General features: G+C 38.1%; 1 protein-coding gene and 1 long non-coding RNA gene across 9 annotated transcripts in view; one reads left to right on the top strand and one right to left on the bottom strand.

The window, feature by feature from the left end:
- Positions 1-7295, top strand: LOC136241419 (uncharacterized). Its single transcript, XR_010694289.1, has 2 exons — positions 1-3446; positions 6258-7295. It is a non-coding gene; the product is annotated as an uncharacterized lncRNA (long non-coding RNA).
- LOC136241414 (protein PTHB1-like) overlaps positions 1998-27834 on the bottom strand; it is a 31742-nt gene continuing 5905 nt past the window's right edge. Inside the window, exons 2-21 of one of the 8 annotated variants that reach the window (XM_066032613.1) lie at positions 26993-27134; positions 25092-25243; positions 22101-22183; positions 21779-22039; positions 21637-21728; positions 21238-21439; positions 20578-20707; positions 10377-10497; positions 10266-10326; positions 10145-10218; positions 9655-9832; positions 9030-9223; positions 8930-8981; positions 8364-8554; positions 7563-7640; positions 7141-7293; positions 6671-6771; positions 6305-6386; positions 6172-6253; positions 1998-2291 (exon numbers count right to left, since the gene is read on the bottom strand). In XM_066032613.1, coding sequence (XP_065888685.1) covers positions 2089-2291; positions 6172-6253; positions 6305-6386; positions 6671-6771; positions 7141-7293; positions 7563-7640; positions 8364-8554; positions 8930-8981; positions 9030-9223; positions 9655-9832; positions 10145-10218; positions 10266-10326; positions 10377-10497; positions 20578-20707; positions 21238-21382 — 1845 coding nt within the window. In that variant the 5' untranslated portion in view covers positions 21383-21439; positions 21637-21728; positions 21779-22039; ... (1 more) ...; positions 25092-25243; positions 26993-27134 and the 3' untranslated portion in view covers positions 1998-2088. Of the gene's footprint in view, positions 2292-6171; positions 6254-6304; positions 6387-6670; positions 6772-7140; positions 7294-7562; positions 7641-8363; positions 8555-8929; positions 9224-9654; positions 9833-10144; positions 10219-10265; positions 10327-10376; positions 10498-15155; positions 15278-20577; positions 20708-21237; positions 21440-21636; positions 21729-21778; positions 22040-22100; positions 22184-25079; positions 25244-26992; positions 27135-27834 lie in introns of those variants that run through there. The other 7 variants (XM_066032609.1, XM_066032608.1, XM_066032610.1 and 4 more) reach the window with 7 other exon arrangements.

Here is a 27834-nt window from a genome sequence, read left to right as displayed (position 1 = left end):
GGTATTAAATCAATAATCTGAGACCATATTAGGACATACGAATTCCCACACAAATAGCTTTATAATGTACACTCCCTACCAACAGTGTATACAATAAGAAGTGTGTTATTTCTCTAGTGATGTTGTTCCTACTAGGGTAACAGGTTGTTCCATGATCTGATAGTTGATGGTACAAGGGGTGGTCACTACTAATAGTCTGGTAGAACCATCTGCAACCAGGATCAAGGTTTTGATCAACAAAAATATACTTTGATTACTTGATTTCGCCTTAAAATCAGCCTTGATTGCTTGATAATTTAGCACATATTATTTTTCGTAAATTCTCATTTTGTTTGCAAGCTAGCTTAATAGAATGTCTTGATTGCTTGATTCAGTGCTCTTGATCACTTGATTTGATTTTGATCCTGGTCGCAGATGGTTCTACAGGACTCTACCACGGTAAGGTCAAATCACTATTTCACACAGAGACCTCAACCTGTAGTGAGATTTGCTCACTTATGAGTGAGGACCCTTCTCAGTGGAAAATCTTTAGGTTTTCCAGTAAAAAATGCAAAATTTTCCACTTTTAATGTGACATTTATTTCTCTTTGATTTCAGCTTTTAGGTCCTAAATCATGTGAGAGTTGAGGTGACTTCTTTCACAGTCCATGCAAAGTTGATTTACAATTTGTCATTGAAGTTTGCTACAACAACAGACATTATGTGCTTAACTGCAGAAACGCTAAATTTTACTAACTAACCTGCAGAGATAATTCATGACACTTTTTGTCAGTATAACACTAGTAGAGTTAACAGTTGTAAAGAGGTCAGAATTTCATTAAAAATATCTGCCCCAGGCCATGGTATAAAAGTGATTTTCAACCACAAAATGACTCACTTAAATTTCCTTCTTCAATAACTCATTTAAATCATCATTCACTACTGTTTCCCAATCTAGTACGGAATCCATCATGTGTGTTGTGTTATGTTGTTTATTACAAGGCCCTAAAACACCCGATACAAAATGTATGATGGAATTTGTTACACCAAGTTGGTTTAATTTTGACACACACAAAAAATTGGGCTTTCTTCTAACATCATTATACTCACTGAAAAGTTGTTCAGCATATCACACCCAGTAAGGTACTAAACAGGCACAAGGTAGGCAGTACACAATAATTAATTAATAGTTTTTTCAGCAGAAATGTATTTGACATGTTCCAGCTGGCATTTTTCAGGGGCCGATCTGGGATTTCCCAAGGGGATGTGCTAACCTAGGGTATTTATAGTGTATTTATAGTGGGGGCTAAAAGTGTGTCATCTGATTGATACAGCTAATAGTGTAGTGTGAGAAGAACACTCAGCACAAGGAACATGCTTTATCTAAGTGTTCTAAGTTCAAACTGGGAGTTGGTCTTTATAGTTAAGAATTTTAACGGTGGATGTTCTATTAGAGTATTCCAAGCTTTTAAACAGTTTTACCCTTTTGTTCCCCTCTTGTTGATTCCTAGAATAGATTAGCTCTTCTCTTCTCACTCTTCCCTTGTAGCCATGCATTAGACACAACTACATCAGTACTGTAGTTTCTACTGTCTTTCTAGCTAGCACATAGTAAGGGGAATGCTTCAGTCCCCCAAAACACCCCCTAAATCTGCCCTTGTTTTTACCATGAACAAAGTATAACAAATGTCTGCAAACTTCTACATATGAAAAGCACAAGATCAGGTGATCATTCTGACATTAACTGATGGTGTGACCTAAAACATGCTGAAGTACGTCACATTTCTGCTGCGTAAAAGCAAAACTATGGAAGCAAAGTTCAATGGCATGACAAAGGAATAATAGTACCATTAATACAGCTGGGTAGACTACTTCACCAGTTAACACCGGGTCACCATTAATACAGCTGGGTAGACTACTTCACCAGTTAACACCGGGTCACCATTAATACAGCTGGGTAGACTACTTCACCAGTTAACACCAGGTCACCATTAATACAGCTGGGTAGACTACTCCCCTTATGGCTAATCACATTTTTAATAAATAAATTAATGACACACCCTCATCAACACACAAGTTATTAACATGATCAAATAGAACAAGTCACATCTAGTCCTCTTCCTGTATTACATCATCACTAGTGACATCATTGATGGGAGGTAGTGATACCGGTCCCCTCTTATCATGTGATGACCATGTGGTCACCTCTCCAGTAGTGTTCAGACGACCTCCCTTCAGTAACCGATCAAAGAATAACGACAAGTGTCTCTTCAGTTTGCCTGTGTCTGCCGGCATCTCAAGACTACCAGGAACTGTTGTAGATGATATAAGGTTGATATGTACAATTGAACTGAATTCTCTCTGCTATATTCTACTAAAACTGATTACAAAAGTCCTTACAATGTTATGTCATACTGTGAGTATTACTGTAAGTGAGTTAGTCTCACTACACACACAACATGTTAAAATGTTATTGGACTACCGTGGTCCTTTATCTTAGTCCAGCTGGTCTGGGTGTTACCATAGATAATATGTGACCATCTCAGCAAAAACCTGACTTGTTTGCACTAGCATGTGTATAGAGAAAATGGAAATTTTCAAAAATAATCATAAAATCATTCCTGCTAACAAAGAAAAATACACAAGTTTTTATTGGGCCATTCCTCTGAGAAGAAACACTCAAATCGATTAAAACTATACACCATCTTATTCGCCTGCTCATGGAGAGTTTTAAAATCTTTTTGTTTTGTTTCTGTAGCCCCAACACTATGTGTGTCACGTGCGCTTGTTTACGATGCGGTAAATATAAGCAAGATTGTCATCATTTCTTCAACTAAACTGCCTTCATACGATATGTGTAAGTGACTACAGGGCCAACACTATATTTTGCTGGATTTGCTAATCCATGGTGAACATTTTAAGCCAAATTCCAATGTTATAAGCTAATGCTAACGGAAGTTATGGCTACGAATGTAAGCACCTGTAGTTTATTTTCAGTATAGTCGCTGTACAAATCAATTATCTTGCTCTTCCTACTGTCTAGCGCTATAATTCCAAAACTACTCACCACAGAAGGCAACTGAAGATAATGCTGAGAAAAAAGAAAAAAAAAACATTTCGGAAGTTGTGCAAACAAGTCGGGTTTTTGCTGAGACGGTCACATATAGTACAAACAGGGATTTGTAACAGTGATGTCATGACAGACAATCCTCATTACAGGTTTTACTTGTCTTGGTTACAGGTTCAGCAGTCAACAACATCAACTTCAGGTCATACAAAATAACCTTCATACAAACTTTCAATCATTGTGGACTAGTTAATGAACAAATCTCACATCTTGTCATGGTCCTTAGTAATAGCAACACTAAAATTATTGATACCAAACTCCAAGACAAACTGGCCGTGACTCACACAGTGTAATAGTGTAAAGGAACTGTCAAGATGAACTCACAAATAAACAATGTAAGGTATGGTCACTCAAAGTCTCGACTCGTATGAGGACTACCTGTACATAAAATTATTTGTTACTAGCATTGGTACCTGCCCTATGTGCAGGACCATCTCCACATTAAACATTTTAATGCCACGAAGAGGGACTAAGCATTAAACACCAGCACTGCTAATGTAGCTATGTAGGGTACATGGTGATGTCACATTTTTTAAAGAGCATGAGGTTTTCTTATGTCATTAATGATGCAAAACACTAAAGTTTATTGTTTGTGGTTTTGACAGGAATGTAGTTTTATTATTCAGTGCATCTTCCCTACCAGTGACTTCAACGTGCTGTATAGAACAAACGGAACCTTTTCTGCTTTACATGAGAACTAATGCAACAATAATTAATATATTGGGAACCAAGCATAAATATTAGTGTCCTATATTTGCTGTGTAGCATGTATGTCGATAGTGCTTTAAAGTACATGATCCTTATGCAGTACATAATAATTTATAGTGAAGCATGCATGCAAGGCTAGCTAATTAGTTAAACTGCATGCGAGCTAAGGCAATTGTATACAGTATACTCTACATTACATACAGGTTGTGTACACACGGTACAGTTTCAGTTTCTACATTTTGATGTTTACCTTACCGACTGTCACAAAGAGAAATGAACTTGAGCATAATTTAAAGTCAACACAATTTGCAGTTATAGTTACTGCATGGCAAGCAAAAGTTCAGAACTTGTCCTATGCACTTTCAGTTCTGATGTTGCAGTGACACATATACCTCTTGCCATACAAAAACCCAGTTTTGAAACACCTGCAGTGTAATTGACCAATAAGGTAATGTATGAATCTTTAGAGTGAAAGCATGTAAGCAGGATAGTGAAACAGTTGTGCCAGGTCGGATGCAGTTCCTCGGTGTAAACTATGGATCTGCATGGTTCCAGTGTTATCATTTTTCAGATGCACAGTAGTATTTGTTCAATCATGCAAGCTGCCTATTACTACAGCAGCATTGAGGTAAGTCTGAACAAACAGTTTTTCATGTCAGTGCACACCTATGTGCTTAAAACAAAGATGTAGATTTTCTGGATACTGGTGAAAGAAGCTTTTACCTACTCTAATACAACACACTGGACCAACACACAGATGGACAAATATGTTGGCAATTTGTCTGCCCTGTCCCAAAAGTGCTATAAGAGTCCCTATTATGTGAGGTAATTCAGCGCCAGTGCTGTTTGTAGATGAAGACTTGCATGGAACAGATAGAGCAAAAAGGTGCATCAAAAAGGTCCCAAAAGTGAAAAAAAAAGTTATGACCTAGGCGGGGATTGAACCCTGGCTGGTTATAATAACTTGGGGTTAAGGGAGGTGCACAAATCGCCACAGTTGTTTATCAGTGGTTTTGACAGGAATGTAGCTCAACTTTTCAGTGATCCTTCCCTACACCAGTGCCTTCATCGCCCTATAAAGAGCGAACAAAAGCACGTATTGATTTGCCACAACAACACTCGAGTTGCCAGATGATGGGCGTTTAATTTCGCTGAAGTCCCGCCTCGATACGTGCTTTGCATGCCAAGATATGATGAGCTAAAAGCCGTGTTTTAAAAAGGTGTTCACAAAAAGGTACTAAGTAGAAAGAAAAAAATCTGTCAACACGTGGATTTGAACCCACGACCTCTTGCACGCTAGTCAGGCGTTCTACCACTTGAACAGTATGTGCTGTGGTTTTCAAAGGAATGTTGCTCAAGTTTTCTCTACACCTTGGCCTTCTACGCGCTGTAGAGACTGAACGGAAGCACGCGTGAACTCGTGATAACAATCTTAGAGTAGGCGGATGATGAGCGCTTCATTATCAGCACAGACTATGTCGATTCGCGCCAAGTCTGGTGAGTAAGCAGCGTGACCGTCAGACAGACAGACAGACAGACATTTTCAGCTTTATATATATAGATAGATAGATAGATAGATAGATAGATATAGATAGATAGATAGAAGATAGATAGATAGATAGATAGATAGATTACAGGTTTTAGCAATTGAATCCGTCTTGTTTACAATTAGTCAGTTTTGCAGTTAAATCCGTCCATAACAAGAATGGCAGCTGGAGAAAATACGAAAACATAGTGTAGCAGCTGCTACAAGAACTTGTTCATGTACAACAGTAGTAAACAACTCCTTATAAGACAATAATTCTTCCTCTACAGCCTATCCAGCAACATTCCCAACTCTACTATATATGCCATTCGAGATGGGTGTGGTCACTAGCAAGCAAGCTAATTAACTTGTCAGCCAGTATCAGCTTCGCGTACTACCAGCTCCAATTACCTTCTAGTGTCTCAAGTGTAACTCTCCATGGCGTAAATAATTCATCTCTTAATAAACAGTTGGTTTCTTGGAGCTATTTTGTTTATGACGAATTGTAATGCAAACGCGACGAATCCTATTGCAAAACTGACAAATTCAACTGCAAAACTGACAAATTCAATTGCAAACAGGACGAATTCAATCGCAAAGGCAACAAATTCAATTGCAAAAACCTGTATGAGAATGATGTCATCATTACTAATCCCTGTTTATACTATATATGGTATCATCGCTGTAAATTTTGGTAAAGCTGACATCTGTCCTGTGTAGAATTATAAGCACAAATTGTGGCAAGGACAGATTTCATAATAAATTAATACACTATTCATTTTATCAATTCATCTCTGACACATAATACACATCAGCTAGTCTCCCAACTCACTTGTTTGTTGTTCTTTATTGTTTTTACTCAAACATGTGACCAACATGTGCATCACAGCTGTTGTTGTTGTCTCTTCCCATCCCTAGGGGGTCTCATGATGACATCACAGTTGGCATGACAACAGTGAACTCACTTGCTCAATTAGGTGATCAGGACTGACACAGAGACACACCCTCAACACATCACACTCCTCGTCTGACATACCAGCTGATAACCTGTGGTACTGCTTTAGGACATGTTGTTATGGTAACGACTAGGGATGCCACGACAATTTTTATTATCATTTGTCATATCATATCAAGTCACAGCATAACCTGTGAGACCATTTTAACCCACTGTGATAAGATTGAGATCTTCCTCTTTCAGAGGTAAAAGGATGGAACCAGACCAAAACGTCTGTTCTTATTATGATACTCAAAAGTTAAGAGATATTTCATTGTATTTCAACATGTCATGATATACAACTTCACGTGGCACCCCTAGTAATGATGTAAGTCACCTGACAAGGTCTACGATGAAGTTAGTAGCACAACACAACCGATTGTTAACCACTGACAATTCTTCTTCTATTGACTGACACTTGTCACTAAGTGCTATCAGCTGTAACCATGGTGATAAGAGTAGTAAACAATTACACGACACACAGTATACATACACACATACGTACGTATGTACAGACAGGTGAGCAGTATACTCACACAAGTCCCACTAGCATTAAGGACTTGTGCCACTGTTATCGAAAACTGGTATGTCCAATCAAATTGCAGCGTTGCCAAAATACACTGTGGCCACATAATGTGAGTAACTGGGGACTAAATGGTTGAAAAGTCCTGAATGCTAGAAAGACCAAACCAGGGAGTTTATTGTTATCTAAAAAGGGTTGGTGGCACACCATCCCATACACCAAGTACCAATGTAAACTAATTGCCATGACAACACTACTAGAGGGAGTTTCCCAGACACACCCACCTGTAGGAAGGTCCCATCCAACAGGGTATCAAGATGTTGTAGTGAAGATGGAGTTTTATCCTTGAACCTTGTGAGGAGTCTCTTCTGTATGGCTCTGAACTGTTGAGAGTGTTGCTCCACTGCTAACAGGTACTGCTCCCTCTCTACCCTCAACTGTACATGATAATATCACATGTACATCACATGTACATCACATGTACCATATGACACAAAATTTTGGCAATTTAACTTGAGGTAGAATTTGGTGGATAACATTTTGGCAAATGCCATACTGGTTTAGTTGGCTAAAAGTTGGAAAAGAATTCTCCCACCAACATTCTACCATAAGGTATATCATACAGACCCGAGCTGGCCAAATTTTGTATGTCGGAAAATGAGTAGTTCCACTACCAGGAACTACATTACAACAATGACTACACTACCTTAAAGTGATCCTCCACTATCTCAAAATATTCCTTCAGTGGAAGTTGTTCTGTAAATAATGCCTTGAATGGTGGAGACTATGAGAAGGAATAAGCAGCACATAAAGTGTGTAGTCAGTGCGTGTGGTACAGTGTGTGCGTGGGCGAGTGAGTGAGAGAGAGAGAGAGAGAGCATAGCCAATAGTGATGCTACGATATGAAAATTTTAATATCAAGCTCACTAAATAATTTATGCTTTTTATATCACGATGTAGCTTTTCTCTTTCATGACTATCATAAAATGCTTCTATCACAATTATTGCGATATACGATATATTGTGGCATCACTTATAGCCAAGTGGCTAGAATATCAGCCTAGTTATCGAAAAGGTTTCAGGTTTGATGCCAATTTGTTGTTTCCTTAAGCAAGAAACTTACTCACATTGCTCCAGCCTACCCAGCTGTTTAACAGGGACTTGGTGACCTGATGTCAACTGGTAAGCAGATGTAACATCAATGGGTACCTGGAGAAACAAACGTCAACTGTCCATGTCTTTCATAGTGGGTGAAGGGACCTTGTGTGCCCACACATTCACCCGTGAGACAGGGTACAGTCTCCTGTGGGTTACTCCAGGAAGATTTGCCTGTGCTGACTGATAGCACCAGAATGTAGTGTACAGGTGTACCAGTGCTAGTTCTAGCATGGCAGCTAAAGACTTCGCTTTTGTTTGTGTGTGTGTGTGTGTGTGTGTGTGTGTGTGTGTGTGTGTGTGTGTGTGTGTGTGTGTGTGTCACCACTACCCCAAACCTCTTTGGGCTCACCTTGTCATGATAGTGCTCTGCCAGCCTCTTCACCAGCTCAGCTTCAAATAATCCTATGGCTTCAAAACAGTCCGACTGTAGTCGATACCTGTCACCAGTCTTGGACACTACCATGGTAACCTCAGCACCTGGTAACAGCTGGAACCCAATAGCATTCTGTGGAACATTGTTGTCACCGGAGGTGGAAAACTCTGTAAAATGATTGGATAAAACTTGTGTACAACTAAAGTATACTTTTGGACTATGTATAACCAAATATGGTGTAGCCTTGTGTTGATACTAATATTGGAAACATATTCACAACAAGCATGGATAATGTAGTACTTGCTTGTTAGCTAGGAAAGTGATGTATTGTGTTGGGGTGGCTGAAAGAAGGTTTGTGAGGGTTCTGGGACACACACAGATACACCACCAATTCACACATTAGAATACTTGGTATTGATACTGATGTGTTGGGGTTGAACTATGAGATCATGTGATATTTGACAACCAAACTACTCACAATATATTTTGTTGGTAATGTAACAACCAATAATTCACTGAAATCCATAATAATTATTAATTACCTGGAAACAGTGTCATCAAGCTCACTGGAGGACTATTGGTATCTATGGTAACCTGAAGGGTGTGACAGGTAACACTACACTTAAGATCACATGACCTCACCTTATACTCGGCAGTTTTTGCGGGCAAGACAGACATACAGAACAATGACAAGGGTAGGGGTACTGTGTGTTGTGTAATGTGGGGGCGTGACTGTGACACTGAGTGCATCACCGTGACAACAGCTGATGTACAGGTCGGCAACAAGTTAGGAGTACACACAAATGTTAAAGTGATCGGGTTGACGACTCCAGCAGCTATGGAAGGAGGAAACAGACAGTAACACACCATATATGGTTATGGTAACTGGTGGGATGTGGTTGCTTACGGAACAACAAACATTTCTTAGTTAAGTTTTAGTGTATTTCATAGTATTTCTTCTAAACATACTGTCCTGAATATCAAGATGTCCTGATTTTCCAGGTCAGTTTATGTACTAAGAGATGTTCTCAAAAGGTTCAGTACACACACAGAGTCGCACACACACACACAGAGTCGCACACACACACACAGAGTCGCACACACACACACAGAGTCGCACACACACACACACACACACACACACACACACACACACACACACACACACAGTCGCACACACACACACACACACACACACACACACACACACACACACACACACACACACACACACACACACACACACACACACACACACAAACATTACCCATTTCGTTCCACCGGAATACACACGGGTGGACAACTAGCGGCTGATTGGTTTGAACAGTCATCATGACATCATGGATCATGTGGTCTGTTGATAACTGTATGATGACCTCACAACATAGCTGTATTGCATCCGGGGAATTCCCTTCATCTGAGCTCACATGATCTCCATCAGATAGCTACAATCGGTCACACAAATAAGAGTACAAGACACCAGTACTGGAATAAAAGCACACTTCTACACAAGAATACTATCTTGGGAAGAAACACCCGAGTCTGTATTCGAGTACATCTACAAACTCATGATCATTGTCAATATCTTGTAAGAATACAGAATAAAAGGCCACTCTATTATGTGTATATATATACTAGAGACTAAACTGTGTGAGGCTGTCCCAACAAACGGCCATTATCACCAGATGATGTTTACACTATTACCAGATACCATACTGGGTCACATATAATCAACAATAAGTAGTACAACTGCTCACAGTGATAATACGAGGCTTGTCCACCACTTCACTGTTAATAGTTAATGTGTTGTCTGTCCTCACTGGAGTGACTTCTGTTGTGATGTCATCATTAGGAGAAACCCCATTCAGTGGAGCTCACCTGATCCTTTGATTGACTCCCTGACAACTTTTTGCAGTTCCTTATATTCTTTATCTACTTTCTAATAATAGCATGATGGCCATATTAGGGTACAAACATGACATGACTGACCTCATAGTTCACCTCCCTAGCCTGAGGGGTTGGGGGTGTGAAGTGGGAGGGGTCTGTACCCATATAACTGCAGATCACATGACCCAGTTCATCCAATGTCACAACTAAACCCTTCAGTCCCCTATAAGTGATGATAGGATATTATAGTCAGTGTTGGGACAGTTACTTCTTACAAGTAACTAGTTACATATTATTTACAACTGAACTATTTAGTTACAGTTACATATTACCTCTATAATAAATTTGCACACATGCACACACACAAACACACACGTATATTTACATGCAAATACATGTAATCAAATGCATGTGTGTGTATGTTAGTATTTGGCCCGATTGCACACGTGCATTTCCATAGCTGTTACATGTAAACACTTACATGTGTGCCATTTCATGTGTGCAACTTGTGAGCAGTTTAGCAGTTGAGCGACTACATGCATGCAACTTGCAAACACTGGCTATTTATTTCATATTTGTATTTCTTTAAATTTGTAATTCACATCTACAAGAAATGCATGCAATACAAAACTACAAGTCAGTTACAAGCCGTAAACTGTCTGTTTGGCCTCACTGTGCACAATTTTTTTTCACAAAGATGATCTTTTGTCCAAAAGCAAAATGTAGAAATTGATACAGGTCCAAATACTCTCCTGCTTCTTGTCTGCTTTCAATTGTACATTTCTATAGTCTTTAAATCAAAGGTTAAAAATCACACTCCCTCACTTTGTTACAGAGAACAAAGAAGCCATAATGAACAGCAGTAGTGAAGGGTGATATTGATATTGATATTTTGCTATACGATTATTGTCATGAACAAATATCACAATTATCGCGATTATTGTCAACACAATTCTTGTGTGATGAAAAACACTAAACACAACATGAATTATTAAGTAAATGGTTAAATTACATTGAAAATTTACATATATTTCTCTGATTACCACGATTATTGCATGATAATTGCCAATTTCGATTATCACTAGTCTATGAAAAGTACACGATGTCGATTATTGCCAATAAAATAATCGTGATTATCACTATAACTGAATAATTGCCCATCCCTAAACTGTAGCAGTATTTTATTCATGTTTAGAAATGTTTCTCCACCTGTGATGCATGACTTTCAAGGAAACTCAAGACGCTAACCTCAGCAACTCAAGGCGCCAACCTCAGCTGTACTTGTAATGTCATGTACTGCTATAACAAGTTTTCTTGTACAACACCACACCCCACTAATAAAGACTACTTCTTTTCTTTGCACAAGTTGTCAATAGTAGCAAACAGTATAGGCGTAATTTTAAACTTTTGTTTGTTTTCATCTGATTGGCTATTTCATACTGTATACTGCATGTACGCAAAAAGAGAGCGGACTGCATGTGTGTAATTTGTGAGCAGACCAACCCCCTATTAAGGCTAACTTATGAAAGCAAACTGCAAGCATGCAGTACGCAAGCAAAAAGAGCACAATGCATTTCTATTGTACGAGAATAAAATGTACATGTGCAATATGATAGCAAAAGAACTCGCTAGTTTTTTGCTACTGAACTATATACGTGCAGAGAATATACAAAGTTGTGCTATTGTTTTACAACCATCTTAAGAACACTGCATGTGTGTAATTGCTAACTGCATACAAGTTGCACACAAAATTTTCACAAGGGAAAGTAACTATAATAATATTACATATTATATTACTTTGTGTCCACAGCCTTAAGCACCTAATCATGTGACATAATTGCGTTGTTGGACAATGTGAAAATCTTGGTTATAAGTAAGAAGCTGGTGAATAAGCAGTGGATTACTAATGAGATTAGAAACTTCGTTACTTGTAGTAATAATATTACTTAAACCCCAGTGCGTGGGAGTATCAAAGCGCCGCGCTGGGTTATAACTACCATACAGCTAGACAGAGCGGCGCTGCTACTGTACGATATAGTTATCACCCAGTGATAACTAACTTATCACCCAGTTGCGGAGCCACTCAGTCTTTTTCGTGACATCATAATAACTGCGAATGGCATTGTTTACCAATGGAACAAAGAGCCAAATAAGGAAATATTGATACAAAACACACCAATACAGCACTTAAAACTAGCTAAATCTTACAAGAAACTGTTAATCCTTTACACAATAACACTACAAGTTACCAATACCGTGATAGTTTAATAAATGTCAAGAATAGTCTGTGGCGATTTTCGCTCCAGCAATCACTCCCAACGGTCACTATGGTGAAGAACTAACTTCCTCTAGCTTCATCGTTCTATCTTGGACTATGGTAGCCACTTGTTGGTTTTTATTTTTCTCTTGCACACCACGCGACACCACCATACCAATTTCTGATGAAGGCGAATCGTACCTGGAACCGCTGCTTCATAACACCACCCTTCACTACAGTTTGTAGGCAGTAAGTAAGGTCTCTCTTGTAGCTACGAAGTAGAATCTCCACACAATCCGGACGAAATCTTGAGCACGGTGACAGGAACTCAAACCGGAACTTAATTTACTATCCGTAAACTTCTGCGTACTCCCGCGCACTGGGATATAAAACAGTTATATCCTGTATACTCAGATGATATCATTGTTATTACACTCGTCCTTGGCTCCGCCTCGGACTCGTGTAATAACAATGATATCACCCTCATACCGGGATATAACTATAAAATAATGGGTCATTCCATGTCAAATCACTGAGAAATTGTAGGGTAACCTCTCGGATTTTGACAAAACTTGGTGTGTTTGTAGTACCTATGGTGCTCATCACCCATACCAATTTTTAGCCTCATACACCACATACTTTTTGATTTATGACACCACAAATATTTTGAACATTTCATGAAAAATTGGTCCGTCTTGAGTTACAAAATCAACTGTAGCTCACCACTGTGTTAATATTTTAAAATAAAATTTTCAGCGATTAAAGACTGTTCATTGATCTTTCAAGTAATCCATAAACTATGGGATATCAATTTAATGAAGGTTCAAAAACGTTCCATTAAAAACTTTAATCCTTAATATTTCAAAAAGTGCTGCTTCAAATTCTTTGAATTTTTTTAGTAAATAATAATTAGGTTATGGTCTATTATTGGTAAAATTTTTGTGGTGGGGCCACAATGGGTTCAAGAGATATAATTAAATATGTTGTGGTATGTAGTGGAATTTTGTAGTCTATTATTGCTATATGGGAGTGTACACCTCTAATAACCACTCCTGATAAGGCCATGCCAACTTTGTCTTACACAATGAAGGTGTCCAAGTACAGTGCAACCTGTATTAGTGACCACCTGTATTGAAAGACCACCTTTGTGCTGCAATTTATTTAGTTGGATTTACTGAATGGGTAATTCCATATCAGTTCACCAAAGTTTTGCACATGACCCCCCCAGAATTGGAGAAAGTTGGTGTGTGGGTATCCCAAGTGGTCATATGTGTCCCTTCACCCATTGCTTGTATGGCTTCCCATAAATGGCTTATTTGTGACCCAGTCTGAGAAAACCGGCCTTATCGCCTATTTAAAATGCCGGTTTTAAGCATTTAGTGTGATGTAGCTTGTCAATGGTTGAAGCTATGTGTACCAAATTTTCACACGTTTTATGCCAATTCCTTACCTTCTAGAGCATCCACTGTGCAAGTAGCCAACAACTAAGTTTCCCACCATTTTAGATAGTTTTTAAACTGAGGTTGACTGTATCAGGCGAGCTGCAAATTGGGTGGGAGGCAGGGGCCCTGGAAGGCGGGCAAGATGGTGTTCAAAAATTGAAAAGGAAGGCCGAGGGATGAATTAAGCCAAGTTTTGGGCCATTGAGGTCTCAAAACTGGCTAAAATGAAAGGAAATTCACTGCAGATGTACTTATTCAACACCACAGAGCTGTACAGCCACAGACAGTCATCCCCAGGCTGAACAGAGCTCCATTAAGGACGTACGGATCACCATTGGGCTTGGGAAAGGCAGCCAGCAAAACCAGACCACCCAAGTCTAGCTGATTTTGATTGTGGAATTAGATAGTTTATTCATGTAGCTTTGTGTCCTGGGTGAAAAATCAAATCTGCTGACATGGGCGATAAGACCGGCTTTATCAGACTGGGTCACATTTAGTATTCTATTTTTGCTGTACTTGTGATCATTCAAAGCATCATAATTTAGGTGTTTTTAAAATGAATTGCACCACTTTAAAGCTCATAGAAAAAGCTTTCGTTAGGTATATTTAACAGCTTAATTTGATGAAGTTGATAATTAACCATGTCTCCTAATCTTTGACCTTTGCTCTACCAAAAAGTGCTGATTAGAGTTTTAGTGGATACTTGTCAGACATTCACCTATTAGTTGCAAAAGTTTCAGCGTGGGGTGTCTATGTAATAGTTAGACACTCCCAATAGTGATTTAAAAACCTGAGGTGACATCAATAATGGTTTTTAAATCCTCGAAGACGCCTATTGTGAGTGTCTAAGTGTTTTAGACAATGGCGTAGAAGCAGTGAGTTAGTATAGAGAGTTCCCATTGTAAACACCGAGGGTATTTCAGCGAGCAAAAGATGTGAGGTCGCGCATGCCATGAAGCGTGAATAAGTGAAAGTCTGTAAAGTCGATAAAAAGTATGTTTGAGGCATTATGGATATGTGTGAATGGCAGCGAATGGGAATAGCAGTGCCAGCATGGCTGTCTTGGTCTACAGAGCATGCTTTAATATGGCAAAGGCCATAAAGTGAATTAATGGCTTTTTTGATTAACCAGTTACCACGATGGTCTATAAATCCGCTGAGCTACCCACGATAACAGCCTACCTGAGTGTAATTTCTTTGTAATAATCTGCTTGCAATCGCTTGGTGTTTACTGATGTGTGAAATACTAATTGTCCACTAAAGGCTAATTGCATTACTGTGGGCCACATTGTGGTTGTAAACAACTGTCCGGTGTCTTACCAGTAAGACACCTGATACCAGGTTTCTTCGCAAATAAGAGACCTCCACACATCAAACGAAACGCTGCATACCATTGTCTAATAGTAGATATCCCATGCAGTATATTGTACACCTTGTAGCCCATTCTGCTGATTTAGGTTTGCAGACACACAAGACTCTTTGATTCAACTGCAAGTTAAATGTATGCATATATAAACAGATTGCCGGTAATACAAGTTTGTTACTGTGGTGACAGTGTGATGCTGTTTGGTAGCAAAAGTCATTTCTTTTTTGTCAGAGTTCGCACAACCACTTCTTGTCCTTGGGTCTACGAGAGTTAGAATGTCATCCATTGATATAGTGTGGATATTCTGGGGGTCTGGGTACGAACGAGTTTGATGGACCGTGTGGATACAGAAATGTCAGCTTCACTTCCTCAGTGTCACTGCAAACTTGAAGCACACAAGCTAACCACCAATTCTCTTCATGTCAACAAGTGACAAATCCAGCAATCGATTCTGGTGAAGCTTCATTCTTTGCTAGAGCAACTCTCTCTTTCCTGAAAACATCAGATTATGAGTAAAATTTTATTTCCACTCTGCTATCTGAGATTGGCACAAAAGAGTGCAGTTTTCTGGTACCATGGATTGTACGTGAGAGTTGAAAGCAACGTCCCTGTTGTATCAAATAGTCTTCATTGCTACAATACTCAAAGTAAGCAGTAGGTATGTTGCTACATGCTCAATTGAACAACCGACACGGTGTCATTAGCTGGTCATTGTACTACCTTTGCAAGTTATATAAGCTGGCTGTACTTGAAAACTATACAACTAAATAAATTGCAGCACAAAGGTGGTCACTAATACAGGTTGCACTGTACTTGGACACCTTCATTGTGTAAGACAAAGTTGGCATGGCCTTATCAGGAGTGGTTATTAGAGGTGTACACTCCCATATAGCAATAATAGACTACAAAATTCCACTACATACCACAACATATTTAATTATATCTCTTGAACCCATTGTGGCCCCACCACAAAAATTTTACCAACAATAGACCATAACCTAATTATTATTTACTAAAAAATTCAAAGAATTTGAAGCAGCACTTTTTGAAATATTAAGGATTAAAGTTTTTAATGGAACTTTTTTGAACCTTAATTAAATTGATATCCCATAGTTTATGGATTAATTGAAAGATCAATGAACAGTCTTTAATCCCTGAAAATTTTATTTTAAAATATTAACACAGTGGTGAGCTACAGTTGATTTTGTAACTCAAGACGGACCAATTTTTCATGAAATGTTCAAAATATTTGTGGTCATAAATCAAAAAGTATGTGGTGTATGAGGCTAAAAATTGGTATGGGTGATGAGCACCATAGGTACTATAAAACACACCAAGTTTCGTCGAAATCCGAGAGGTGACCCTACAATTTCTCAGTGATTTCACATGGAATGACCCTAATATTAGAATCATTACAATAACTATATTACTTAGGTAACATGTTATTTGTAAGTAAAGTAACTTGAGTCATATTACCTGATTTTATGGCGTATTTTATTATATTACTTAGTTACCACAAAAGTAATAATATTACATAATGTATTACTCCGAACACTGATTATAGTATACTCCAGCAGGGGTTAATCTAGGGAAGGGATGGGGGGAACAGGTCTGGTCCCCTTCCCCCCCCCCCCCAGGTTTATACCTAAAGCTTGAGAAATGGAAATGTCTAATTGATCCCAAAGTTCGCATGGTCAATATTCAATGACATCACAGTAAAATTTCACCAAAATTGAGTATATTTACACTAGGGCTCGAACAAATATTCTATTATTCGAATATTCGGAGAATATTCGTTTCAAAGGAAATATATAACATCAGTGTGTAGAGTACATGGACATTATTGATCCTACATAAGCATATCTATGACATAAGTGATCAAATCATGTTGATTCTGAATTGTATTAAAGAGACATCTTGTACAACCGCAGGATTATTGATATCTCATCCATACCAATGCTGAAAAAGAATATTCGAATATTCGGTAGTTGTGAATAAAGAATATTCGAATAGTAAAAACCACTATTCGTTTGAGCCCTAATTTACACCAAAATTTTCAAAAATTTCCTAGGGGAGCATGCTCCAAGACCCCCCCCACCAGCTAATATTCTCATGTCCAGGATATCAAGATGCACAATAGTGCCATGCAGAAAGCACATACAAGTGTATTTTACGGGAAATACTACATTCGTTGGTCGATAGTGCATGAGCAGAAAATAACCATATTTGTTGTAGACACTCTCTTGTGATAGGCCACCTCCTATTCCAAATTTGAGTTGAATACACCCAGTCATCTACTTGTAGCAAAATACACACTTCTTATTGGTAGCACAGTGAGAAACAATGGCATACCACAACCACGCCCTATCACATATAGCCAGTGTTGGGGGGTAATGCATTACTTATGTAATGAGTTATGCAATATGATAACTAAGTAATATAACGAAATATGCTATAGAAGCTAGTAATATAACTCAAGTTACTTTACTCACGGGTTACCTAAGTAATGAAGTTACTGCAACCACTTGAATATTAAGTAATTTTATTACTACAAGTAACAAAGTTACTAATCCACTGAGTAATGCCTAGCCACAACACAGTAACGAAGTCCAACTCAAATCAAAAATTAACGAAGAAGCTTATTTACCAGTTACTTTCTCTTGAATACAATTATTTACGTCATGTCACATGATACATAAGCTTGTGGCAGCTGCATGCGTGACAGCTTAAGGCTGTGGACACAAAGTAATATAATATGTAATATTATTATAGTTATTTTATTTTATGGGTAATATGTAACTGTAACTAAATAGTTTTAGTTGCAAGAAATCATAATATGTAATGATTTTCTAGTAACTACCCCAACATTGTTGTATAGTCCAGTTGGCTGAGACCCACTCGAGATACTCTAATATAGCAGTCACCATAATACAACAGTCACATTGAATATTCCAATAGAACAGTCACATGTGTATATCATAGCTGTAGGTGAAAGTTGTTTGAACAATGCCATATAACTTTACAGGCTCATTTTTCACACCATATAGTGTAGTTAAACACTCTCTATCCTCATTATATACTCTTGGTATATATTAGGGATCTAACACTTTAACTGCTACCAGGAGCTTATGAGCCACCGAAGGCGGCGAAGGAGCATGAAACTCGGTCCCATCACAATCCAAATTACGTCACATCATTTGAAATATATTGGATACGACACGCATGAATATTATGTAATTGGCATGCGTCAGAATGCCCCAGCTGCCGTAGCTGAGGTGGAAGTGAAGACCAGTTCAAAATGCTAGAGGTCGCCTAACCAGTGTTGGAGAGGAGTACGCTTCACTGTCACCATGGGTCACTGCCAGTCGCCTCCCTGTACTTCTTCTGTAACGCCTTGGTGTTCCCCATTGTTGAAGCGTGACACGCTTTGGCAACGGTTCAGTCATGTACTTAGGCCCCCTCGACAATGAACACGGCCCGCTATGGCTGAGCTCGGGATACTACCCCCTTGATATTTCGTCATGCGCAATTCCGTATACGGCTTCCAATAACGAGATTTTAGTTTCCTATATATTCAGCAAACAATTTGGATTGTGATGGCACCCTGCAGGTAGCGTAAGTTTCATGCTCCTTCACCGCCTTCGGCAGCTCATAAGCTCCTGCTGCTACATACTTCATTGAGTTCATTCATTGGTTAAACACAAGGTGTTATTAGGCTTCTCTTGATGAACTTAACAAATGAAATGTGTGGATTGTTCCGCAAGTGCTTTATTCAAAAGTTATGGTGATATTTGCTGTTCATCTTGGCCTTTCTTGCTTCTTGATGAACTTTCGATGTACAAAAGTGATAGCAATAAATTCTTTTCAACCATAATAGTGTATTACATCTAGCGATACTCCACTGATTTAGACGAGGGATTGACAAAACCAGGGACGAGATTTTGAAACCTTTAAGATTTCAAGTGAGACTTCAAGATTTCAATAATATAATCTTCATTATTGTTAACTAATCCAGATTTTACCAGCAATCTACAACATTTCAAGACTGGCTTCTTGCACATTTAGACTAGAAGCTCCTTGGCTTTTTAAAATTAACTAGTCTTCATGGATCACGTGGTTGGTAACCCTATATTACTATGGTAACAATACAGTGTGCTATATAAGGCTATAATGACTAACAGTACTAAGGTCCACATGTTGTCTAAGTTACTACACTATTCGCTGCTTGTTTTGTGCAAATTAGACAAAATGCATTTTTTATATACCCGGTTTGTGTGCTAATCGTGGTCCTGTTATAGAAAATGGGACAAAGCCTGGAACTATGGCTCTGGAGATAGTACATCCATTAGAGCTGTACCGATAATCAGATCGGCCAAAATATCGGCCACCGATATGGCATTTTTAAACCAATATCGGTATCGGTACAGAACAGTAGGAATACCGATATCACTACCGATATTTATACAGTAGCAGTAGTTTGTACATACACAGATTGTATAATGGTTTTCTACGTTATCCATGTTGCTGTTTAGTGGCAGTGGATAATTGTTCACTGTACAGCAAACGCTATGCCATACAAGTATACGCAATTCCAGTGTTTGTTGCTGGAAATTAAAGCTTATCAGTCTTAAATGAAGCAGTTATATAGTACCTTTGTAATATAAAAGAACAGTCACAGGATAAACAAGGAAACCTCCCGTACCAGCCTTCGCACAAACCAATAAAATGCAAAGAAATGCAGAAATATCTGTTTAAGGTTCCATGGAAGTATACATAAAAATGTTTGTGGGTGCCTAATTGCAGGATTGCACAATAGAAACCCAAGCCACTATCACCACAGGCATAGAGTGAACAATGAATATATCTACATGCTGTTGTAGAGTAGGTAATGTACACTTTTGCATAGATTAACTATGACTTTGGTTTGTAATGCAAATATCAGATCGATTATCGGTTATCGGCTTCTTTTGGTGGTATCCATATCGGATATCGGTACATGCCAAAAACCCATATCGGTACAGCTCTAACATCCATGTGTTTATTACATCCCCTGAGAGATTTGGAAAATAGTGCTGATATACTGATAGCATACTACAGTACACTACAGGATATTATAGGATACTATAGAACACTCTAGGATACTATCAGAATGTTATAGTTCAGCTAAGCTCCCATAGATAAACTGCTCATTATACATACCCACATGTCTCATGTTATAGGATATTTTAGGATACTCACCCGAAGGTAGCAGTCCTTATAGCTACCGGAGGATGAGTTACTTGAGCTGTCCACTGCAACATGACATTATCATATACCATTAAAGTGTTGGAATGTGTGGCTATCATGAACTTGATGTTCCTGTCTCCATCTGTAAAAGGATAAGATATTATGACTGTTTGTGAAGTATAGTGTGACAGTGTTGTGTGTGACAGTGTGTGTGTGTAACAGTGTTTGTGTGTGACAGTGTTTGTGTGTGACAGTGTTTGTGTGTGACAGTGTGCGTGTGTGTGTGTGTGTGTGTGACTCTGTGTGTGTGTGTGTGTGTGTGTGTGTGTGTGTGTGTGTGTGTGTGTGTGTGTATGAAGAAGATGTGTTCTATCATACTATACTGTAGCAGATTACAATGTTGTTATTAGTACTGTACACTATTGTTGTAGTACTACTAGTACCACATGGTCCTTTAATCAAATTTCTAGTAAAATTTACAGAAAGATACATGTGCAGTATTATATTGGATTGGCTACGTTTATCTGTTTGAAAATATTATCCAATACCAGAAATCAGAATATTAGCAACATCTCATATCAGTACAATACTACATTGTAGTTGATGGGTACTACAAGTAGTCTGGCCAGACTAACTGTAGTTGATAAAAAACAATCTTCACAGTCCACCTACCCTCTTTGGCAGCAGATACATGATAGATGTGGAGACAAGATTGAGAGTAGTCCAGTTTTATCATCCACTGTAGGTTACCACTGTCACGACAACAAAACACGGACCGCTCCCCTAACACAAGGATACACGCAGGACCCCACAACATGGGGCTGTACACATCTATGTCTATTGCGTTCTCTCCCAGGTTGGTGTTCCAGTCACTCTAAATAATGACACACAATAATCATATAGTAAGGTGTAGCAAATTTTTACATGGGAAATATTTTCAGAGGCAATCTTGAAAAGGCAAGGAATGAAATATTTGAGAGAGTTGGATGGATAAAGACACAGAGGGATAAATGGAGGATAAGAATAATCATTGGTATAAATTATAGGCATACAATAGTTTTCACCACTCACTGTTAATCTTTCCAGTGTGAGGTAGTTTTCCTGTCATTGTTGATGGTTCCTGATTAGTTGGAGCCGATGTTGCCCCTACCAGTACCCGGTACCTATAGAGTCACCATGGAGATGTAATGACCACATCCCTAACAACACTCACGTATAAGCCTCCAGAACTCCTTCACCACTGATGGTTACCATGGTGTTGGTCTTCTTCACATAACACAGACCAGGTATGAGAACGTTGGGAAGGAAACGAGCAAATCCAAACACTTCTTGTTCATAAATAGATATTACTATTATTATCAAGTCTACCAGTTGGGCACTGGAGGGTTTGCACAGAAGACAGAGCCTGTACGAGGTGCTTCACCACTAGATAATTGTCCATCCATTGACTGTACACAAATACACTCCCTAGTGTCTGAAGGGAACAACAAAACTATATTATGATGTTATACAGTACATCATGTAGTGTAGCTAACCTAATATGGTTACATGTGTGTAGTGTTGGACACAATCCAGTTGGACCAGTATGTTGACTGACAGTTCTCATCATTAGCTGTCACTACAAAATTATTCTATTTAGTGCACACTCATGATGTAACTGTGAAATAAACAATTCATTAGTTTACTTGTTGTATCAGACTGAATAGCTTATTTGTTTGTGAGGACAAAAGTGTTGTATACTTGAATAGCTTATACTTGTATTTTAAGAGTAATAGGAAGCTTGTTTAAAACTTTACTGCAAAATTACATTATCTGCCCTAGCATAGTTGAGAGTCATGTTTCAAGCCCAGTTTACTAGTCCATGATCCGTGATATAATATAACCCAAAAACCTGCCACGATTTTTCCTCACAACGACATGGCAGTATTAGTTGGGTAAAACCAAGCCCAAAAGTGTCTTCAGATTGACCCGAAACGTTTGCATCAAGTTGCTACACAATTTAGAAAAAAATTATTCAACAGAATTTTCTACTGCCTGCCTGCCTGACGCCTTCAGTCAAGCGTAGTGGAAAAGTGGCTATAGCTACAGCCTTGATTTTTTTTTGCAGAAACGTTTCTAGTTTGCTTAAGAAAAAATCTTTGGTATATTGATAAACATACAATGCTTGTGCTATTGTCTTACCTTTAATCCTTCTTTACCATGGCCATCAGTCAAGGTTCTACCGCTGAGTGTTAATAGACTACAGTATGGCTTCCATACCAGTGTATATTGCATCAAACTATTTGAACACACGCGTACGTGACGCTGTTGATATTGATCAGTGAGAGCAACTCGCAGCAAACTGTATAGCAATGTGTAAGTCAATAAATATAGTTTATTTAGTAACAACGTTAAACCGAGTCGGATCATCCAGGTCCTGCTTTACAGATTATTCGGGTCTGACCCGACGTGCTAAATTAAATATGGACATGTTACTACACGTCATAGCATAGCTCTGTTTCTTTCCTGAGCCATGCCCACTTACATAAATTACTGTCTGTAGACATATGGTAGCCATGCCCATTCATCAGTCCATAGGTATGCACAAATCCACATCCATTATTGTCTGCAGGCTTATGTAGAGCCACGCCCACTGATCAGTTGTTATTGTATGAGTCATAATCTAGTATAATAGTGCTGTGAGTAACTCAGCAGATATTTAGTGGTCATGAGCTTGCAAAAAACTTCACAAACAAGTATAAGAAAAAATTTGGAATTCTAAATTAAATCAGGGACAGCGTATAATGCTGCAATAAAAGTACTGAAACAAGCTGGATCGGAGTAGTACGTAATGTCCAAATACTGTAAAACAATAAGAAGTGAATATCCCTACTGTGCTACACTCAATGCACAGTAGGGATATTCACTTCTTATTGTTTTACAGTATTAGGACATTACGTACTACTCCGATCCAGCTTGTTTCAGTACTTTTTATTATACACTGTCCCTAATTTAATTTAAAATTCCAATTTTTTCTTATACTTGTCTTATTATGTTTAACACATTTAAAATTAGGCTTGTACAAACATGTGGGATTCTTGTAAGTTGATACAGTCACATAAAAGCTGAATGTACAGGTGAATATAACTAGTAAAAGATACAAATGGCTAACAGGTGATAAGTACATTTTATTACTGCAATTACTACAGATAAATGAGACAAGTAGTCTGGTACAACATTGTCACTTGTTAACCTCAGAGTTTACCTTGGGTATGGGTCACCACAAATCAGCAACACTCAACTTACATGCCAATACCACTATCCTCCCTCCTAGCCTGATATCATACACTAAACTCTGATACACTTTGAAAGGACAAATTCAATTACTACCTGACAACTGGTGTAATTGACCAGAGGTTGTCCAGTGTCTGTATGTTATTTCTTACTCCGCACATTCAAAATTAAGGACACAATAACTAATTTTAGAAAACTTTTGATATCCGCACTTTTTTCAAATTTTCATTTTATTTGTTCTTTGTTGTCTACAGGGACAGAGAAATGGATTGGCTAAGTTTCAGTTTCATAAGTTGAGCCGTGCTGGAAACACAGTACTAGACAGTCGGACGAGCAAATAAATAGAAGCCATCAAGAAAATAATCTACAGACACTTACATAATATCATCATAACTTACTCATAAAACAACATACAGTATTGTATCTTAATTGGCTCGTTCGGTTTTTGCCCGAGGCATGTTTCTGTATTCAAGCAAATTCACCAAAGAAACATTGTTGGTAAATTCTTTCATCACCACATTGCAAACAAAAGTCTGTAACTCAGAAATCCTCTTGTACATGGAGATGAAACAATTATTTTTGAATTCACTATGAACTACGAACAGGCAAACACAGTGATGCCAAGGATCTATCCATTGGTAAACACATCAAAAGAACGATGGGTAAAAACATACAGTAGGTTAATTCCAGAAAAAATTTACATAAGATGTAATCTCCTTACTGATCAGTAATTAACACTCCATACTACAAAAGTACTATTGTATGTAGATCTGACGGTTGTTGCAAATTTGGTCACATATAATTTAGGGCCATTAATCTGTATAGTATCTATTAAGGACTATCTCACCAGTTATACTGTTTACCAGATAAAGGAATCTGTCATCTTGGAAGAAGCACCCATTACTGTTCTATGTGTACTTTTCACCATCATAGACCACAATACATTGGTTCACTACCATGAGGTGTCATGTAAATTATTTTAGCTCTATTAAAAAGCAGTATACAGAGAGTAAGATGTGACCACACTACAGTGCTCCTACAACACAAACACTATCAAAAAGTGTTCACTTATTCTACAGTTCAAATTACTCAAACTACAAATTAAGAGCACAGTAAAATATAATTTTGGTCCCAACAGGTCTAGCCTCACACATTTTAAGAACAACCAAAATTTCGTGGTCACAAAGTGTCCATTATAAAGAGGTTATTCACATATCACATGAGATCACATGATCCATTACTTTCTTACACACTTTCACAATCTTCTTCTTATCATACTCGTCAGCAATGCCTTGAACTGTTGTGACTGTCTTCCGTCCGTTACACTGTTGTATTCTAATATGTACGAATCCTTCTTGACTACTGCCCACACCTTCCTTGTCATTGACAACATCATTAGAAGGATCTGTGTGTTGATAAACAAGTCTTTAATACACCTCATTTTATCTGCTGACTTAGTAGTGAACCCCCAAACTTTATTACCAAATAGTGAATCAAACATGTGACATTTGAGGGTAATGCCCCATAATGGAAATGACACTAGCCAAAAATGACATTATGACAATATGACACTAGCCAAAAATGGTCACAGAAAATGGCAGCTGTCTACTCAAAAGCTTATGGATATTTTTTATAGTTCATAAATATTTCATCCCATTATGTTTAACACATTTAAAATTAGGCTTGTACAAACATGTGGGATTCTTGTACGTTGATACAGTCACATAAAAGCTGAATGTACAGGTGAATATGACCAGTAAAAGATACAAATGGCTAACAGGTGATAAGTACATTTTATTACTGCAATTACTACAGGTAAATGAGACAAGTAGTCTGGTACAACATTGTCACCTGTCAACCTCAGAGTCTACCTTGGGTATGGGTCACCACAAACCAGCAACACTCAACTTACATGCCAATACCACTATCCTCCCTCCTAGCCTGATATCATACACTAAACTCTGATACACTTTGAAAGGACAAATTCAATTACTACCCGACAACTGGTGTAATTGATCAGAAATTGTCCAGTGTCGGGATGTTATTTCTTACTCTGCACATTCAATATTTAAGGATACAATAAAATATTATGTGACCTAATTTTAGAAAAATGTTGATATCCCTTCAAAATTTGTTCTTTGTTGTCTACAGGGACAGAGGAACGGATTGGCTAAGTTTCAGTTTCATAAGTTGAGCTGTGCTGGAAACACAGTACTAGACAGTCAGATGAGCAAATAAATAGAAACCATCGAGAAAATAATCTACAGACACTTAAACAATACCAACATAACTTACTGATACAACAACATACAGCGTTGAATCTTAATTGGCCCATTGGGGTTTTGCCCAAGGCATGTTTCTGTATTCAAGCAAATTCATCAAAGAAACATTGTTGGTAAATTCTTTCATCACCACAATGTAAACAAAAGTCTGTAACTCAGAAACCCTCTTGTACATGGAGATGAAACAATGATTATTGAATTCACTATCAACTATGAACAGGTAAACACAGTGATGCCAAGGATCTATCCATTGGAAAACGTATTAAAAGAACAATGGGTAAAAACATTGGTTGCAGGAAAAAATTATGCAAGATGTAATCTCCTTACTGGTCGGTAACTAACACTCCATACTACAAAAGTACTATTGTGCGTAGATCTGATGGTTTTCGCAAATTCGGTCACATATAATTTAGAGCCATTAATCTGTACAGTATCTATTAAGGACTATCTCACCAGTTATACTGTTTACCAGATAAAGGAATCTGTCACCTTGGAAGAAGCACCCATTACTGTTCTATGTGTACTTTTCACCATCATAGACCACAATACGTACATTGGTTCACTACCATGATGTGACATGTAAATTATTTTTGCTCTATTTACAAGCAGTATACAGAGAGTAAGATGTGACCACACTACAGTGCTCCTACAACACAAACACTCTCACAAAGTGTTTACTTATTCTACAGTTCAAAGTACACACTACAAATCAAGATCACAATAAAATATTATTTTGGTACCAATGGGTCTAGTCTTACACATTTTTAAGAATTACCAAGTATGGTCAAAATTTATTGGTCACAAAGTGTCCGTTATAAAGAGGTTTTATACACATCACATGAGATCAAATGACCCATTAATGTCTAACACACTTTCACAATATTCTTCTTATCATACTCATCAGCAATGCCTTGAACCGTTGTGACTGTCATCTGTCCGTTACACCATTGTATTTTTATATGTACGAATCCTTCTTGACTACTGCCCACACCTTCCTAACATCATTAGAAGGATCTGTGTGTTGATAAACAAGAGCTAACTAAGTCTTTAAGTGATGTACTTTACTTACACTATTACACACCACACCTCATTTTATCTGCTGACTTAGCAGTGAACCCCAAACTTTATTACCAAATAGTGAATCAAACATGTGACATTTGAGGGTAATGCCCCATAATGGAAATGGACCACCCACCAGCATGCAAATATGCCTGGACTAGTCCAGGACGGGAAACAGATAAATTATTTGGAGTGGCCTAATGAGATGTCACATAATACATACATTTCTATTGGAAATGTCACAAACACTTCGTTACACCAGCTGTGCTTGTACACTGTATCAAAGAGAAAGAAAAATTATTTTAACAACAAAATTTCTTAACCAATGATTATAAAACTTAAACTCGAGTGAGAAATTGGGGGAAATAGGATGGTACCAGTGCTCAAGGAATTTACATAAGAAATCGAAGTGAGAAAAGTGGCTCAAAATGTGCTGAATGTGCAAATATATATTCATACTTTAAATTTCTTCCTTACCATTTACCAGAGAGAACCTGAGGAAATATCATAGCACAACAGGTACAGTTAATCAAAGAAACGGCAGAGATATTCAATTTTTAGCAAAAGTTTAAAGCTCCAGCAGTACAACACAATGGTAAAAGGTTGTGTTGGTGAAACATCTAGCTTATCACAAGTCTCAAAACTGTAACCAGCT

Source organism: Dysidea avara, chromosome 12 (genome assembly GCF_963678975.1).
Source record: "Dysidea avara chromosome 12, odDysAvar1.4, whole genome shotgun sequence".
NCBI lineage: Eukaryota > Metazoa > Porifera > Demospongiae > Dictyoceratida > Dysideidae > Dysidea > Dysidea avara.
The sequence above is the reverse complement of the archived record's forward strand: the minus strand, read 5'-3'. Positions and strand labels throughout refer to the sequence as shown.